This window comes from Macrotis lagotis, chromosome X (assembly GCF_037893015.1).
Source record: "Macrotis lagotis isolate mMagLag1 chromosome X, bilby.v1.9.chrom.fasta, whole genome shotgun sequence".
Classification (NCBI taxonomy): Eukaryota; Metazoa; Chordata; class Mammalia; order Peramelemorphia; family Peramelidae; genus Macrotis; species Macrotis lagotis.
Window position 1 is genome coordinate 240,941,560 of NC_133666.1, and position 16,788 is coordinate 240,958,347.

The 16,788-nt window shown below is 38.5% G+C and overlaps 1 protein-coding gene across 1 annotated transcript in view; it reads right to left on the bottom strand.

Annotated features, from left to right (window-relative positions):
* Positions 1-16,788, bottom strand: part of MRPS27 (mitochondrial ribosomal protein S27) — a 160,053-nt gene that overhangs the window by 38,603 nt on the left and 104,662 nt on the right. Inside the window, exon 5 of the mRNA XM_074200629.1 lies at positions 393-507. Coding sequence (XP_074056730.1) covers positions 393-507 — 115 coding nt within the window. The remainder of the gene's footprint in view (positions 1-392; positions 508-16,788) is intronic.

A 16,788-nucleotide genomic window follows, 5' to 3' on the forward strand; every position in this document is an offset into this window, starting at 1 on the left:
TAGTAAGTTAGGATCAACAGCTACTAATGTTTTGCAGAAGTTTTTTTTTTTTTTGGTTTGTTTGGGTCTTTGCAAGGCAATAGGTTTAAGTGACTTGCCCAAGGTCACACAGTTAGGTAAAGATTGTCTGAGGCTGGACTCGAACTCAGGTCTTCCTGACTCCAGGACCAGTTCTCTATCCACTGCACCACCTAGCTGCCCCTGCTTTGCAAGTTTTGATAAGATTTTCCTTATGCTCACTTGTTTGTTTGTGAAGTGTGCTCAGGGAAAGGAAAGCTGCAATGATTTAAACCTATGTCCTAATCTTTTATCATAAACCATTTAGGTGGAGATACAAAGGCAGTAATATCCAGACTCAACCAAATCAGCTGCAGCTGCTCTGAGACACTTACCTTATTGATGAGAGTATACAAGGCTTTGTCTTGTGCACCGTATTTGAGGCACTGTCTAACCCAGCTGTGCATAGTCCAGTCTCTCAGGTACCAGCAGTTGGGACTGTGACGAAACCTAAAGCATATGGGAGCAGGGAAATGAGTGCAAATTATGAATTTCTAGTGTCATAAAATTCCGGCTTTTGTTCCTCAAGCAAGCCCTCTCATTCAAATATTATAGATTAAGCCATCAAAATGGAAAAGTATTATCTATCAAATAGAAGTTGACACAAATATACTCCTTTGGTCAGCATGGTATCGTTAAATGGGAAAGAGAATGATAAAAAGCAAGAAAAAAAAGCTGCCAACATCCTAGGCTCTTTTCTCACACTTTAAACAGCACTTTCAACATCTTGTTTTAATATGAAATTTACATAAAATGCTTCCCTAATTTGGAGAGTCTCATGTAAATACATATGTATATTTAAAACCTCCATTTTGGAAGCTGAAAATAAAACATGCAAAACAAAGATGGAAAATCAAATAGCACTGCAACTCTGAAAGGAAATCAACTTTGAGTGGCACTGACATTTCTTTCAGTGCTAAGAATGCTTGGCTATTTCTTTGCTGAAGCAAAAGAAAAATCAATCAACATGAATTTCTTTGCCAGGAATTATGTTTCAGTCCTGGAGATAATAAAGAAAAAAACACAAAACCAGTCCTTGCTCTCAAGGAGCTCATATTCTAAAGCAGGATACAACAGAGATAAGGGGAATGGGAAAGGCCTCATAGGAGAGGAGGAAGAAGTGGTGTCACCTGAGGGGGGAATTCTAAGATTGTGAGACACAAAGATGGGGACTGGAGAGGGTGAGCAATGGTAAGGCTGACCCATAGAATACATGGAGGAATTAGTAGGTTAAAACTAGAAAAATAGATGAAAGGTCAAGTAGTTGAGTTTTTTCAAACAAATAGAAAAGGTAAGCAAAATACAATATATCATCCTTCCAACTTTCATTCTCTTTCATTTGAGTCAATCCAAGAAATTTTATTATATATCTACTGGGGTGTAGGGTTTAATGTAGGGAGGGAGGACTGGAACACAAACAAAAAAAAAGTAAGATACTATTATTGGATAATCTCAGAGCACTTATATTCTAGTAAAGGGGCAGCTAGGTGGCACAATGGATAGAGTCTGGGCTTTGGAGTCGGGAGGATGGGAGTTCAAATCCAGCCTCAGATACTTGACTCTTACTACCTGTGTGGGAAAGTTAATTAACCCTGATTGCCTCCCATCTAGGGCCATCTCCAGGAATTCTGATTCAAATCTGGCCACTGGATCCAGATGGCTCTGGAGGAGAAGCTGAGGCTGGTTATGGTAGCACAGTCCCCCTCACTCAAATCCAATTCATGTACTTGTCATAGCATCACCTCCCTGATGTTGTAGTCTTCTTTTGAGAATGAAGGAAAAACATCAAGCTGGTGGTTAAAAACTCAATGTTTAATGAAGGGAATTTTTTTTATTTTTTAAAATTTATTTTGAATTTTACAATTTTTCCCCTAATCTTGCTTCCCTCCACCTACCCCCCACAGAAGGCAGTATTATTCTTTACATTGTTTCCATGGTATACATTGATCTAAGTTGAATGTGATGAGAGAGAAATCATATCCTTAAGGAAGAAAAAGTAAAGTAAAAGAGATAGCAAAATTATGTAATAACGGCTTTGGTTTTTTTTTTTAATTAAAGGTAATAGTCTTTGGTCTTTCTTCAAACTCCACAATTCCTTATACATTACTAAAATATTCTTGTTTAAGAGTAAATATAATAACCCTCTCCCACAAAAATATAGAACTTCATGAGAAATAAAGTAAAAGAAAGAGGAGAAAAAAATGTTTCAGTCTGTGTTCTGATACCATCAGCTCTGTCTCAGGTGGATCACATTCTTTATCATAAGTCCATCACAGAAGTTATTTCCATATTTTTCCAAAGTTGCTGTTGCTGATTGTAATTCCCTCCATCCATTCCTCCCCACTACCATATATTATATTTTCGCTCTCTTTTCACTCTGTCCCTCTTCTAAAATGTGCTGTAGGGTAGCTGATTGGTTCAGCAGACAGAGCACCAGCCCTGACGTCAAGAGGTTGGGCCCAGAGTTCCCAGAGACTCAGCAAACACCCAGCCCCATGGCCCCGGACAGGTCACCCAATCTCAGCACCTTGCAAAAAGTAAAAAAGATAATGTGTTATATCTGACTATTCTCTCCTATGATCTACCCTCTCCTCTAACACCCACATCCCCCCCTTCCCCCTGCCCCCCTTCTCTCCTTTTTACCCTACATGTCTACACCCTATTGAGTATATATGCTGTTTCCTCTCTGAGCCATTTCTGATGAGAGTGAAGGTTCCCTCATTCCCTCTCACCATCCCCCCCTTCCATATCATTGCAAAAAAAAAAAATTTATATAAAGTATTTTAGCCTATTCTATTAGCCTATTTTAGCCTTTCTCTTACTCTCAGTACATTTCCCTTTTGCCCAATGACTCCATTTTTACAAAATATTGTATCTTCAAATTCAGCTCTCTCCTGTGTTTTATCTATAAAAGCTCCTTCTACCTGCTCTATTGAATGAGAAGGTTCACATAAGTATTATAAGTATCATTTTTCTATGCAGGAATACATGCAGTTCATCATCATTAAGGCTCTCATATTTTACCCTTCTCCTTTGCTTTCTATGCTCCACCTGAGTCCTATACATGAAGGTCAAACTTTCTGTTCAGCTGTTCAGTTCTGTTCAAATGTTCAACAGGAACATTTGAAATTGCCCTGTTTCACTGAAAGTTCATCTTTTCCCCTGGAAGATGTTCAGTTTTGCTAGGTAGTTGCTTCTTAGTTGCATTACAAGCTCTTTTGCCTTCTGGAATATTATATTTCAAGCCCTACGAGCCCTTAATATAGTTGCTGCTAAGTCCTGTGTGATTCTGACGGCAGTTACACAAAATTTGAATTGTGCCCTTCTGCTGCTTGTAATATTTTCTCTCTGAATTGGGAGTTCTGGAACTTGGCTATAATATTCCTGGGGGTTGTTTTTTTGGGGGGGGATCTCTCTCCAGGGGCGATTGGTGGGTTCTCTCAATTTCTATTTTGCCCTCTTCTTCTAGGATATCAGGGCAATTTTCCTGATTCAAATCTGGCCAGGAATTCTTTAAAAATGAGTTCAAGGCTCTTTTCCTGATTATGACTTTCAGGTATCCCAATAATTTTTAATTATCTTTCCTGAATCTGTTTTCCAGATCAGTTGTTTTTTCAATGAGATGTTTCACATTTTCTCCTAATTTTTCATTATTTTGGTCTTGATTTCTCATAAAGTCATCAGCTTCCTTTAGCTCCATTCTATATCTGAAGGATTTGTTTTCCTCAGAGAGCTTTCTTATCTCCTTTTCCATCTGGCCAATTCTGCTTTTTAAAGCATTCTTCTCCTAAATAACTTTTTGAACTGTTTTATCCATTTGTCCTATGCTGGTTTTTAACATGCTATTTTCTTCAGTATTTTTTTTTGGATCTCCTTGACTAAGCTGCTGACTTCATTTTCATGTTTTTCCTGGCATCTCTCTCATTTCTTTCCCCAATTTGTCTTCTATCTCCCTTACTTGACTTTCAAAATCTTTTTTGAGCTCTATCATAGCCTGAGCCCAACTTCCATTTTTCTTGGAGTCTTTAGATGCAGAAGCTTATCTCCAGATTGAATATTTTGATCCTTCTTGGGATCATAGACAAAGTATTTATCAATGGTCCAGTTCCTTTTTTTTCTCTGTTTACTCATCTCCCCAGCCTTTGCCTGGTTTGGGGGTGCTTCCTGAGCATCTGAATATTATTGGGACCCCCCTAACACACAAGGACCTCAGTAGGTGAGGCTCTGATGGTTCTCCTGGTCTGTGAATGACTGCAAGCGCACTCCTCTGCCGCGGGGTTGGGGGTGTGTGTGTCCCTGTTCTACTGGTGGGGCTAGACTACGCTTGGGATCTGAATGTGATCAGAGTCCCAGAGTCCTGTTCCAGGGACAGAGGACAGACCTCGTAAGTCTCCCTCCACTCCCCTACCTTTGGTGGGCTGAGTACTCAAGGTGTAACTGCCTGGAGGCTCCTGCTTGCTGGCTCCTGCTTCCGTTTCCTGAATCTGGGCTGCTGTGGCCGCTGCACTGAATATGCTGATGCTGCAACCGCCCTGAGGGCCTGGGCTCTGTGCTTGCTCTGGCAGAGGTCTCCCCACTGATCCTCCAAATTGTGCCTGTTGCTCCTCAGAGTGCAGATCAGGAAACTGCTTCTGCTTCCAGGAGCCACGGCTCCCAGGTGCTCTTGGGCTGTTCCTGGGAGGCTGAAGTTTCTTCACTCCGATAGGGACCACCCCCCTCTAACCCTGTGGAATAGAGTTTTTCCACTATTTTCCAGGTTATTTTGGGCTGGAAAATTGCCTCACTGGATCTTTCTGTGGGTTCTGTCTCTCAAAAATTTAGTTAGAATCATAATTTTAAGATTTTTGAAATATTTTGGAGAAAGCACCTAGGAGAGGCTCTTCTCATGCCGCCATCTTGGCTCCACCAATGAAGGGAATGTTTTATTCTTACATTGTTACTTAAATACCTTATCTTTGACAGTCTCTTTAACTCACTTTCCCAAAAACAATATGTAAATGATGAGTGAGAATTCAACAGGTGGAATTGGGAGGGGGAGGGCATTTCAGTCTTCAGTGAGGACTAGGTAGAAAAATGAGGCATATATGATAGCTAACATGGACCCTGTTGGAGAAGAAGGATAGAACAGTAAAAAGATCCTGGATCTTCAAGTTAAAAAGTTTTCAAATTCAGTCTCTGATATTGATTCATTATTTGACTACCTAGTTGTCTGATAGCTACAATGCATTTAATTTCTCTGAGCTTCATTTTCCCCATTGATTAAATCCACATAAATCCCTCTAGTGGTGGTCTATCCAAATTGGACTTCTAAGTATCTCCTGAGTTTACTATTCCACTTCATTCTTGTTCTCTTACACTGGCCATCTGAAGGCTCAGAATACACTCTTTTTAAAGGTCCTTCAGAATCCTTGAGGTTCAGCTCCAGTGGCTTCCTCTATGAAGCCTTTCCTGACCTCCCCTCCACATCTACCAGCAGGAAGGTGGATGCAGGGTGGGGAGTGCTCTGCAAATATCACCACCATTATGCTAGCTACAAAGCTCACATGCTCTTTATGTGTTGTTACAAACACAACACAGATGTGGATGAAGAGTTGAACAAGGACATTAAATCATACAAGATACCTTCCCTCATCCGCCCATCCTTCCTTGTGCTCAATTACTTCTTAACCCTGATCTTAGGCAGGAGACTCTTGGTCCTTCAAATCTTCAGCAACTATGAATGAGAAGCTTCCTGTCCAAACTGGAAGGGCCCTGAAGGATCAAGTTGTCAAATGTCCTTTCCCCTTTCCTTCATATCTCTTGCTGCCCATTTTACAGATGAGGAAACTAATAACCCAAAGAAATGAAATGAGATCACTCTGTTAGTCAGTGATAGAACTGGCATTCAAACTCAACTTTTCTTCTGCAAAATCTACTATACTGTGCCATCTATCCCCAACAAGGCCATTTCTTATTGCTGGAGAATGAACCCTTCGTGGAACACGCTACTGATCACCGGAAAAAACCATTTACTTTTTCAAGCCAGGAAAGAGGCAGAGACTAAGAAAGTATTCTTAAACTTTAGGCCAAACAGACCAAACTCTTTGTTCTCATTTCCAAACTCAGAGAGGCTCACAGATTATACATAGATATTCTGGGAAAGTGCCTCAATCCCAATGCCATCAATTATCTGTTTTCCTAGACTAGGGAGTGGGGAATATCCAGACTACAGGCCATATAAAACCCATGGTCTGGCACTGCCAAGGCAACTGCAGGCAGGACTTGAAATTCAATAAATCTAGGAGCTTTAAGGGATGAATTAATTAAATATTTGGCCATATAATATAGCAGGTGAATGATGTTATAAAGATCTAAATGGCCCTTGTCAGAAAAAAGTTTCCTGACCTAGACAAAAGTCTTTTACCTTCAGGACGAAGAGCCATTGTAATTTGTTAAACTGTGGAAAACTAAGAAACTGATCACATATATCAATCTTTCAGAAGGAGGTAGGGTGAAAAGAACAACTGGGAGACATTTAAAATTTCCAAAACATGGACTCTTCTAATAAAAGAAAATAAGAAAATATATGAGTGATTACCAGAAAATAGAGTAGAATTTTGGTCTGGGGAATGAAAGGATGATGTATAGGGGAATTAATTGGCAAGCTTTTTCCCTTAAGCAATGGCACTATTATTTTAATTAAGGTTAGCTAGGTAGAGTGGGCTAGGAGGAATAGTTTCCACTTATTTAATAATTAATCAATCAAGACAATTGGAGCAGGAATTCCAAAGCTGAGTGCCTTCTTGACCCAAGATGACTTGTGTAAAAACATGATGTAAACAAGAAAAAGAAAGTTGCCTTCTTGAAAGCTGCTTTCTTCTTCTGGCTAAGAATTCACAGCAATAAATAAAACTGAAACTTTCTAAAGAAGATCTGACCTAGACAATCAGATGGATAAATTGCCAGACTTCTCCATTCTCAGCTAAAAGCCTGGATCAGGTAAGCCTTTAACTGGATTTCACAGTCTTAGTAACAATGTCTTAAGTGACTGTTACTCAAGTCTCATAGTTGATATCAATTATGTCTCACAGTCTGTGGTGAAGGGAAGGGATAGAGAAGTAGGAGGTGAGGGTACAGCCTTATAAAACAATGGAAATGGGGGCAGCTATGTGGCAAAGGGGATAGAGAGTACCAGCCTTGGAACCAGGAAGATCTGAATCTGGCCTCAGACATTTAAGAGCTCTGTGACCCTGGGCAAGTCACCTAACCCTGCTTGCCACCAAAACCCCCCAAAAACTAAGGGGAAAAAACATTGGAAATGGTGAGGTAGAGTTAAAACAACCCTAGATTTAAAGTGAGACAGAAGAGCTGGGTTCAAATCCTGGTTCTACCTACTCCCTACCTGTGTGGTCTTAGATAATTTAACTAAGTTCTCTGAACTTCAATTTTGTTTTCTAAAAAAAAGGAGAGTATTGAACTAAGATGATGTCCCTTTCCACCCTAAGACTGAATAAGGCCAAAGGAGAGAGTAATGTGATTGAAGCTTACTAGGATAGACTGTAGAACCTAGATATTACTTAGAGGGACTAAGGAATGAAAGAGGAAAAAAAATATGAAAAGATTATTTATTGTAGCATAGTAAATAAAAGTTCAACAAAGCCTCTCCATCTCAACCAAACTGCAGCTGGAGTCAAAGGAAGCAAATAGCCTCTCTGCCACATATTTAGTTAGGTCTTCAAGGCTCCCTGCCACATTCAGCTTTAAAAATAAAAGCTACTCATTGCTGAGCAATGCTAATGTGTTGCAGATGCCAGCAGCCTGGAGGCTGGTAGCTCCACTAGTTAGTAGAGGGACTGGCTTGGCTCTTACATATGAATAAGCAAGCTTTCCAGAACATTGATCAGATTATTACAGCCACCAACCTCTTTTTTTTTTTAATTAAGCCTCTTCAACCTCTGCTTCTTCCTTCCCAGGGAATACTGCATCCAATGGCAATACTGACTGAGAAGTCAGAGCTGAGTGGATGGGGGGGGGGGGGCGGGCAGGAGAAGGGGAGGAGTGGGAAAAGATGAAAGATGCTAAGGAAATGCCACTGGCTGTCGTGTCTGGACTGTTGCTATGCATTCTATCAACCAAGCCTGGACTGTGGAATTCAGTGAAGGCTATAACAAAAGTTCCTCAAAGGAGAAATAAACAGCATGAAAGTGATATGAGCATATTTATCAATCAGAAAAAAAACACTCAATTTCCCAAGCAAATTCTGGACATTCACTTTCCTATTTCAAAAGGTCCCATTCCTTCCCTCCACAATACTTTCAGAGACCATGTTTAAATCAACTTTGAGGGTATTGGCCCAATCATATTTTGATAAAATGTTGCTATTACAAGATTATTTAGGAAGGCTACAATCTCATAATGGATTCTAAAGGCAAAACTTTAATCACACTTTGAAAGAAGTGCTCTTGACTAAAGACAATACTTTACTGAGAGTGAATCATAAAATCACAGAATCCAGAAGCAAGAAGGGACTTTGAGATTTATTAAGGCCAACCTCCCATTCAACAATCCAATCTTGTTACAACATTTCTGTTTCCTAAATGACAACCATGTTAATTAGGTAAATTATAAACTCTTCAAAGCTCAAATTATAAGGTACGGGCTACAGAAAAGTCTTGAGGAATTTTTCATGTTTATGTATTTTAACAGTTCTATCGTTCTTTTTCCTTTCAGCCATTTTTTCTATCATTCTAAGAAACTTACTTTAAAATGGCAATGCTACTTCTTACTTTAAGAGATGTGTGGGAAATAGGAAAAGAGAATGAGAGATAAGAGACAGCCTAAGAAGACATTGGCATTCCCTAAGGGAGAAAAACTTCCACCAGGATGAGCAGATCCCTTATAAAGGATTGACAGAAGGAAAATATGGACAAGGAATGTCACAGGATGAGGACTGGAGGTGTTGTAATCAACACCAGAGGAATTGTATTCTCTATCCAGAGAAATGAAATCAAGGAGTCACAGAAGTGGCAAACTTGGAAAGATTCCAGGAAAAGGAGGGAAGGGGTGCAGAGATAAATAAGATAAATGAGAAAACAAACATTCAAGGAGTGGGAATTATTCAATTGAGAAGAGCAAAGCTATTTCCAATTCAATAAAACCTTGAGGGCTGGTTTTTGATATTGTGTTGGCAACAAGAAATAGCAAAAGAAACTTAGCTGCTCTCTACCAAGTTGGCTCTCAGGAGTACTGAGAGGTGGTTTCTTCTCTTTTTTTCTTAAGCCAGCTTTACAGCCACTGAGGCATTCAGATCAGGACCAAGGACAGAGTCAACCACAAACTAAGGTCTAGCATTCTCCCTGATGCCCGTTAAACACAGGAAAGAGGAGAACAGAGAACAGACAACATTTTAGATAGATAACACTAAGGTTTGCAAAGCATGTATATAAACACACACACACACACACAATCTCATCTGACCTTCATAATTAACTCTATGAGAAGGGTGCTATTATTATTTCTAGTTTACTGATGAGGAAACTGAGACTAAGTGACTTGCCCATGATCACTCTGAAGAATTTGAGCTCAGAACTCAGGTATTACTAATTCCAAGGCCTTCCAAGGGGAAGGGATGATACTTAACATCTGATCTCTGGGTACCTTGAAGATGACTGGTTTACAGCTAAGTATTATGTACACCAAAAAACAAGTTCGAGATTGACAAGGAAAAGTAATACTTTTGAGAGAAGCAAAGATTAAATCCAAAGAACCAGTAGAAAAAACTTATGAACTTGTGCACCTGAAGAAGACTGTGTGGGTAATGATCCCTGGGCAATGATGCTGAACACTTTGCATTTAACAAGGGGGTTAAATTAAATATCCTTCTTAGGTTACCTCTAGTTCAAGGGTGGTGTAATTTTAAGGAGATGATGTGGATAAGGTAGTAAGCTACAACAAGGATACTCCATAATTTTGATAAGGTACTTGACTTTTTGATAAAACACTTGACCCTATTTCCTCACTGTGATAAAGGGCAGTAATTTTTTTTAATGAAGAGAAATAGAAAGAGAATAGAATTCTGCAAATATGCTGAGCTAAATGAATGCAGGAAAAACTACATTTTCTGAAATAAAGTTGAGTATCAAAGGAACAGGCTGCCCTATCTTGTGAGTTGCTAAATTCACCAGGCCCTGAGCTTGAAGAATAATGTTGCAGAAATCTGTAGATATGGGTACATGAGATGCTACCCCATGATATCTCATGTGGGGAGAAGGGAAGAAGAACATGAAATAACTAGATGTACGATGAGAAAAACTTCCATTCCCTCACATTCCTTTTCCTTTATCTTTCTTCTTAAAAACAAATTTTATTGATCCCTTTTTTCCCGTGGTATAGTAGATAGATGACAGCTCCTCTATCTCCCCCAATAACGAATCTTACCTCATAACAAAGAAAAATAATTAAGCAAAAGCTATCCAATGCAATAACTATTTGGACTTCTCTTGTTATGCTCTCAAGTCAGGTATATCTTCAGATTGCTTTAGTATGTTGTCTTCTTTTGATTAGACTGTAAAGTCTTTGAGGGCAGGAATTACCTTTCTTTTTTGAATCTGTATGTCCAGCACATAGAATATAGCTAATAAATACTTAATAAATGAATACTAACTGATGGGACTGACAATATATGTAACATTCTGTATCCCACATTCCACCCTAAAAAGGAGGTGTATTTCATCACTTGCTCCATGGGACCAACAAGATTTTTCTTATTTTTTCTCTTTGTTAGTATTTTTTCCTCAACAATTATTATACTCCTATACAGAGAATCAGGCACCTTTAAGATCCAGTCTAACCTTCTAATAAGGAAGCTGATGCATACCTAGGACCACACAGATAGTACATGTCTGAAGCAGGATTTACACCAGACTTTGCTAAAACTACGTCTCCATTCATTTTTAACTCTAGCAATGGTATTACCTATATTGCTCAGTCTAGGTACAATAACAACTCTCTAGTTCTCTTCAGATATTACTTTCACAAAGCTATCTGGTCTCTGGGTTTTTAAAAAATAAGACATATCACCAAATAACTATCTTTTCATTGTTCTGCACAGCTAGGTAGCACAGTGGATAGAGTGCTAGGCCAGGTCAGTTTAAGTCTTAATCCTAAAGAAGAGCAAATGCTAAACAATGTTCAAATTACTGAACAATTGCATTCAATTGTTATGCTTAAGCTTCTATAAGCTAGGTAAAGCAATATGAGAATGGAAAATTATCAGAGAGCAGGATGGTTTTCAAAGAGGTAGAGGAACCAGAGACCAAATTGACATTAGCTAGATTATGGAAAAAGAAAGGTGAGGGCCAGAAAAACATCTACTCCTCCTTCATTGAACAGAGCCTTTGATTGTGTGGATTATAAAATGTGCCAAGCCCTCAAAGAGATGGGAGAATCAGATCAGCTTACCTGACCTCTGAGGAACTATATGTGGGCCAAGAAACAACAACTAGAATCAAACACGGAATGAACCTGGTTGAATCTAACCTGGAATTAAGGCTGCTAGGAGAAATATTAACAACTTAGATATGTAGATGATACCACTCTGATGGCATAAAGTGAAGAAGAACAAGGAAGCCTCTAGATGAGGATGGAAAGAGTGTAAAAAGCTGACTTGAAGTTTAATGTTAAAAAACAAAAATGAAACCCAACCCTAAGATCTTGCAAACAGAGGGAGAAGAAATGGAAGTAGCATCAGATTTTATATTTTGGTACTCAGACAGGAAGCAACTGTAGTCATGAAATTATAAAAGAAGCTTGCTCCTTAAAAGAAAAGCTATGGCAAATCTGATAGCATATTAAAGAGCAGAGAAACACCTTACCAACAAAGGTCCATATAGTAAAAGCTATGGTTTTTCCAGTAGCAATACCTGGCTGTGAGAGCAGACTGAGCACTGCAGCATTTATGTTTTAGAATTGTGCTGAGGAAGACTTTTGAGAGTCCCTTAGACAGCAAGAAGAGCAAATTAAATTAATAAATTAATCTAGGCAAGTCACTAGAAGGTCAAATATTGAAGCTGAAACTTAACTACTTTGACCACATAATGAGAAGACAGAACCTACTGGAAAAAGCCTTGATACTGGCAAAGATCTAAGGCAAAAGGAAAGAGGATGGCAGAAGAAGAGATGGATAATGTCATGGAAGCAATGAATAGGAGCTTGGACAGACTAAAGGAGATACTGGAGTTCTGCTCTACAGCCAGAATAACACCTGTCTCTGGGGTCATGAAGAGTCAGACAAAACTGAATGGACAACAAAAGATCAGAAAAAAATGTTTCCATTTCCTCTCTTTATTAAATTTATAGGAAAAAAATTAAAAATATTTCCTATCCCATCTCTCAGAGCAGTTGTGGGGAGAAAAAGGGAGACAATTTCAAGTCAATACTAAGCATTTACTAAGCAACAGTAACAACAAAAATAAGCATCTATGATATGCTGAGCACTGTGCTATATATGCCTGTGTAGAAAGGAAAACTGTTTAAGGATTTTACCCTTTTGATTTGAAAAAAGAAAATGTCCTACTATTTTACTTGAAAGAGACTGGGTCTAACTCAGGCTTGAAATAAGACACAGTATTAGATCAAACATGTTGAAGTCCTTTCTGGGCTCCATTTATGAACAAAAGATAATAAATGTCATGAGAGACTAAATAGCAGTAGCCTAAATGAGTGTTTTTTGAACCTGAGATCTAGGATAGTTCTGGGCCTCTGGTGATAGGCATGGCAGATTTAACATTAATACTGGCAGGAAATTAATTCGTCAAGCCTGTACTAGAGTGGTTCTCAGTGAATAGGCAGTGAAACCAAAATGTCGATACTGACTGTGAAATAAGGCAGCTTCCACACTGAGCACAAATGGTTTGGCTTCACCACTTAGGTCTATATTCTATTATTTGCCTAGGTCCCTTATGAATCAAGTATCATTATTCCCAGTGGGGATAGGAGTAGTTAGGTGAGACTCAAAATGCTTCTTGGATAGAAAGCCACACTACCTACCCTGTAACTGCAAGGAAAAATGGTGAACCCAAGGCCCAAAGTTTCAGAAGTAGATCTTGATGGAGGATGAAGTTAAATGGGAAATGAGATTTTCAGTGATTTTTCATCCATTAGGGAAATGCGTTCCTCTGAAATAACTATATTATCCAAGAGTCTGCCTTACATAAAATCTTCCACAAAATAAAAAAGGGTTTTGGTTTTTTCCCTTCCTTTCACTTCAATATTGCTTAATTCCAAAACCATTCAAAGAGGATTATTCTTATTAATTTTTAGTGTTAAGTCTTTGATGATTGGTATTCTGAGGAAGCGAAATAAGTAGGTTTCAAGGATGAGGAAAAGGAAAAAGAAAAATAGAGAAACAGAAATAAAAAAAGAAAAGATAAAAGATTTAGAAAATTAGAAGTTAAAAAAAAGAAAATTAGAAGTTCTTCTGTATTCAAACTCTACCTTTGATAATGATTACCTGGGTTGACCTTGCCCAAATCAGTTGTTTTTTTACTTTCTTCATTTGTAAAACATCAAAAGGGGAGGCAGGGGATGAGACTAGATGACCCAAAGGAAAAGAAAAGTAGAGGTTGTAAAGCCATCTTAATCTCTGGAAATGTTAAAAGATTTAGGCATTTTATCTCATAGGAACAGATAAACAAAATTATATTCTAAATGGGAAAATATGGTGATTGGATCTCTTTTTCCTTTTCCTAAAATGTTAGCGATGTAGGATTTTCAATCCAGTTAAAATACCAGGCTCAAATCATTCCAGGGTTTCTGAAAGCCAGGTCAAAAAGGCTTTAACAAAATATCAAAGGGCAGGAAAAGTAACCTTTTTTTGTCTATCTGGTGCCCCCAAGTGGGTGAAATTCAGTATGACTGTATCTCACAGGCAATTGCTATATTTGGTTCAAACAAGTTAACTAAATCAACAACCATGTTTTTTAATTCAGAACTAGAATTTGCTTAAAAGAGGGGGGAGGGCAGAATTCTAAGATAATAAAATGCACAAGAATAAGCATAATTAGACTTTCAATGGAAAGTCATCCACTGCAAGGAAGTTTAGGGATTAATGGACAAGTTCCTTCAAATTAATAATAATTCTCATTAAAATAAAACAATTAAAATTAGATAGCAGAAAGATGTTTCTTTATTAACTAGAGGAACTTAGGAGCAAGGTCTGGGCCATTTGATCTATTTGCCATACCAAACTTTTATATAATTATCAATATATAGTTAAAAAATAAATAGAAGTCCCAGGCTGGTCTAGAAATTGGGAATGAAGTATTTGAAAAACATCTTTTATTGTCTGAGAAAATGAAAAATGTTTTAAAATGCCAAGGTGTCCCTGTCTCACAATGATTAGAGACAGGCATTCTTCCAAAGTCACTGGCCTTTGCTAAGCATGAATCAGATGGGAAGGGAGGGAGTGCTCCTTGGCAAATAGATGTTCTTTTCCCTCTGGCTCCACTACCCCCTGTTTTTCATTTTTTAATTTAATTTTAAAACATTTTAAAAGCTTTGATGGAACATGATTAAATAGATACCAAACAAATTCACTGTAGAAACCTGACCTGGATGGGGTGGGGTGGGGTGTTATGTGCACTGGGGAGAATGGAAGAGAACATCTTTAGCAAAGTCTGCACTGTTTGTCATTCTGGGCTGCAGACATGGACATCCTGACAAGTTCCTGAGCCTTGTGGGGCTGTTTCTCTCTGCCTTTAATGTCTGTATATTGAAATGCCATCAGTCCTGCAAGAACCAGTTTGAATACCACTTCTCCCATGAAACCTTCTTGAATTGATCTCCCATTTCTTTCCAAAGATAGAAGTAAACATTTCTGGGCCCTCAAAAAACTATCTCTTATAGATAATCTTATCTGGAAGAGAGGACCAGAAGATCTGGCCTCAAACATTTTCTCACTCCGTGATCTTGGGCAATTTAAGCTCTTTTTGCCAGTTTCCTCATCTGTAATATGGGGGGTAATAGTAGAACCTATCTCCTAGGATTGTTGTCAAAATAACCTGGTTTAAATGTGCATATATGCACATATATATGTAGATAGATATATGTACACATACACATATACATATATACCTTTGCAAATTTTAAGTAGTTATGTAAATACTGTTATTATTGCTATATCATATCCCAACACTTAGTTTTATATGACTATTTTTGTCTTCTACTTTCAATTTTGTTGTTGTTGCTCAGTTATTTCAGTCGTGTCTGACTCTTCATGACTTCATTTGGAGTTTTCTTGGCAAAGATACTGGGGTGGTTTGCCATTTCCTTCTCTGATTCATATTACAAATGAGGAAACGAGGCAAATGAGGTTAAGAGACTTGCCCTGGGTCATCCAGCTAGAAAGTGTCTGAGGTGGCATCTGAATTCCAACTTTATCCCTACCTGTTCTATCCTTTAGAGGGAGAGAAAAGTTGGAATAGAGCACATTACAGCCAACCAAGCCAGGTGGAAGAAACGGATGAAATATTTCACAATCATAAAACTGATAGTAAACGATAGTTTTGATATAGAAAGTTGAATTAACTATGTATCTTACTTTTGTGAACAGAGAAGGAAAATATAAAAAAAAACCCCAACACTGTTGAAAGTGAACCAGTTGTAGACAAATGCTACTTTTAACCTGATTCCAACTTTTTCTTGTCTATTTTCGGTCAAGACCCTTTTATTTCATTTGGTTAGGGGCTCCCATCATGGAAACCCACAACTGTCAACAATCTTAGAGCGATGCCTTGGGTTCTGAGGTTATGTGGTTTCCTCATTTTATGCATCACTTGTAGCCAATTTGTATAAGAATGTTTTTTGGCTCTTTTTGGCATCTTTGATTCCAAGGCTAGCCCTTGTCCCCTGCCTCTCTATGCCCTCCTTTCCCTTCCTTATCCTTACCTTATTCCTCTCCTCTCCCAGTCACTGTGTATGTATTTTTATGTATACTTGCATTTACTTATCTGTGAACTTAATGCATTCTATCCTCTTTCCTTCAGGAGAATGTAAGCCTCTTGAGGGCTGGAACTGCTTCACTTTTATTTTTTCTCCCCATTTTAAAGGGGTGAGGGAAGGATAAGCTCTTATAAAACACCTACTATATATTATATACTATGCTAACTGCTTACAAATACTATCTGATTGATCCTCACAACAACTCTGGGAGAAAAGTACTATTATTATCCCCACTTTACAGCTAAGGAAACTGAGGTAGGCAGAGATTAAATGATGTGTCAGGGTCACATGGCTAGTAAGTGTAGGAGGGTAGATATGAACTCAGGGTTTCCTGACTCCAGGCTCAGAGTTCTCTCTACAGTACCAATTAGCTGCTCCAGAACAGTAGAACTTAATATATGCTTAATGACTACCTGAACATGCAAGGTCAAGCCTAGAATGGGGTTCTTAACCAGGGGGAGTAGGGGGAAGGGGGGTGGTTGAGAACTTTACAAATTACTTCAATAATTGTAAGTAAATATAAATGGTTTCCTTTATTACATGTGTGCAAATCTGATTTAGAGAAGGAGTGGGTCCAGAGGCTTCCCCAGGCTGCCAAAGGGGATAAAGACACAAAGAAGGTCAAGGATCCCTACCTGAGAGGATCTCTAGGATCCTGTCCAGCTCTAACATGCCATGGTAACAAAACAATCAACCCAGAAGCAGCAGTGCTAGACTAAGTTATACTGTACTAACTTATTAAAAGGGATTCTT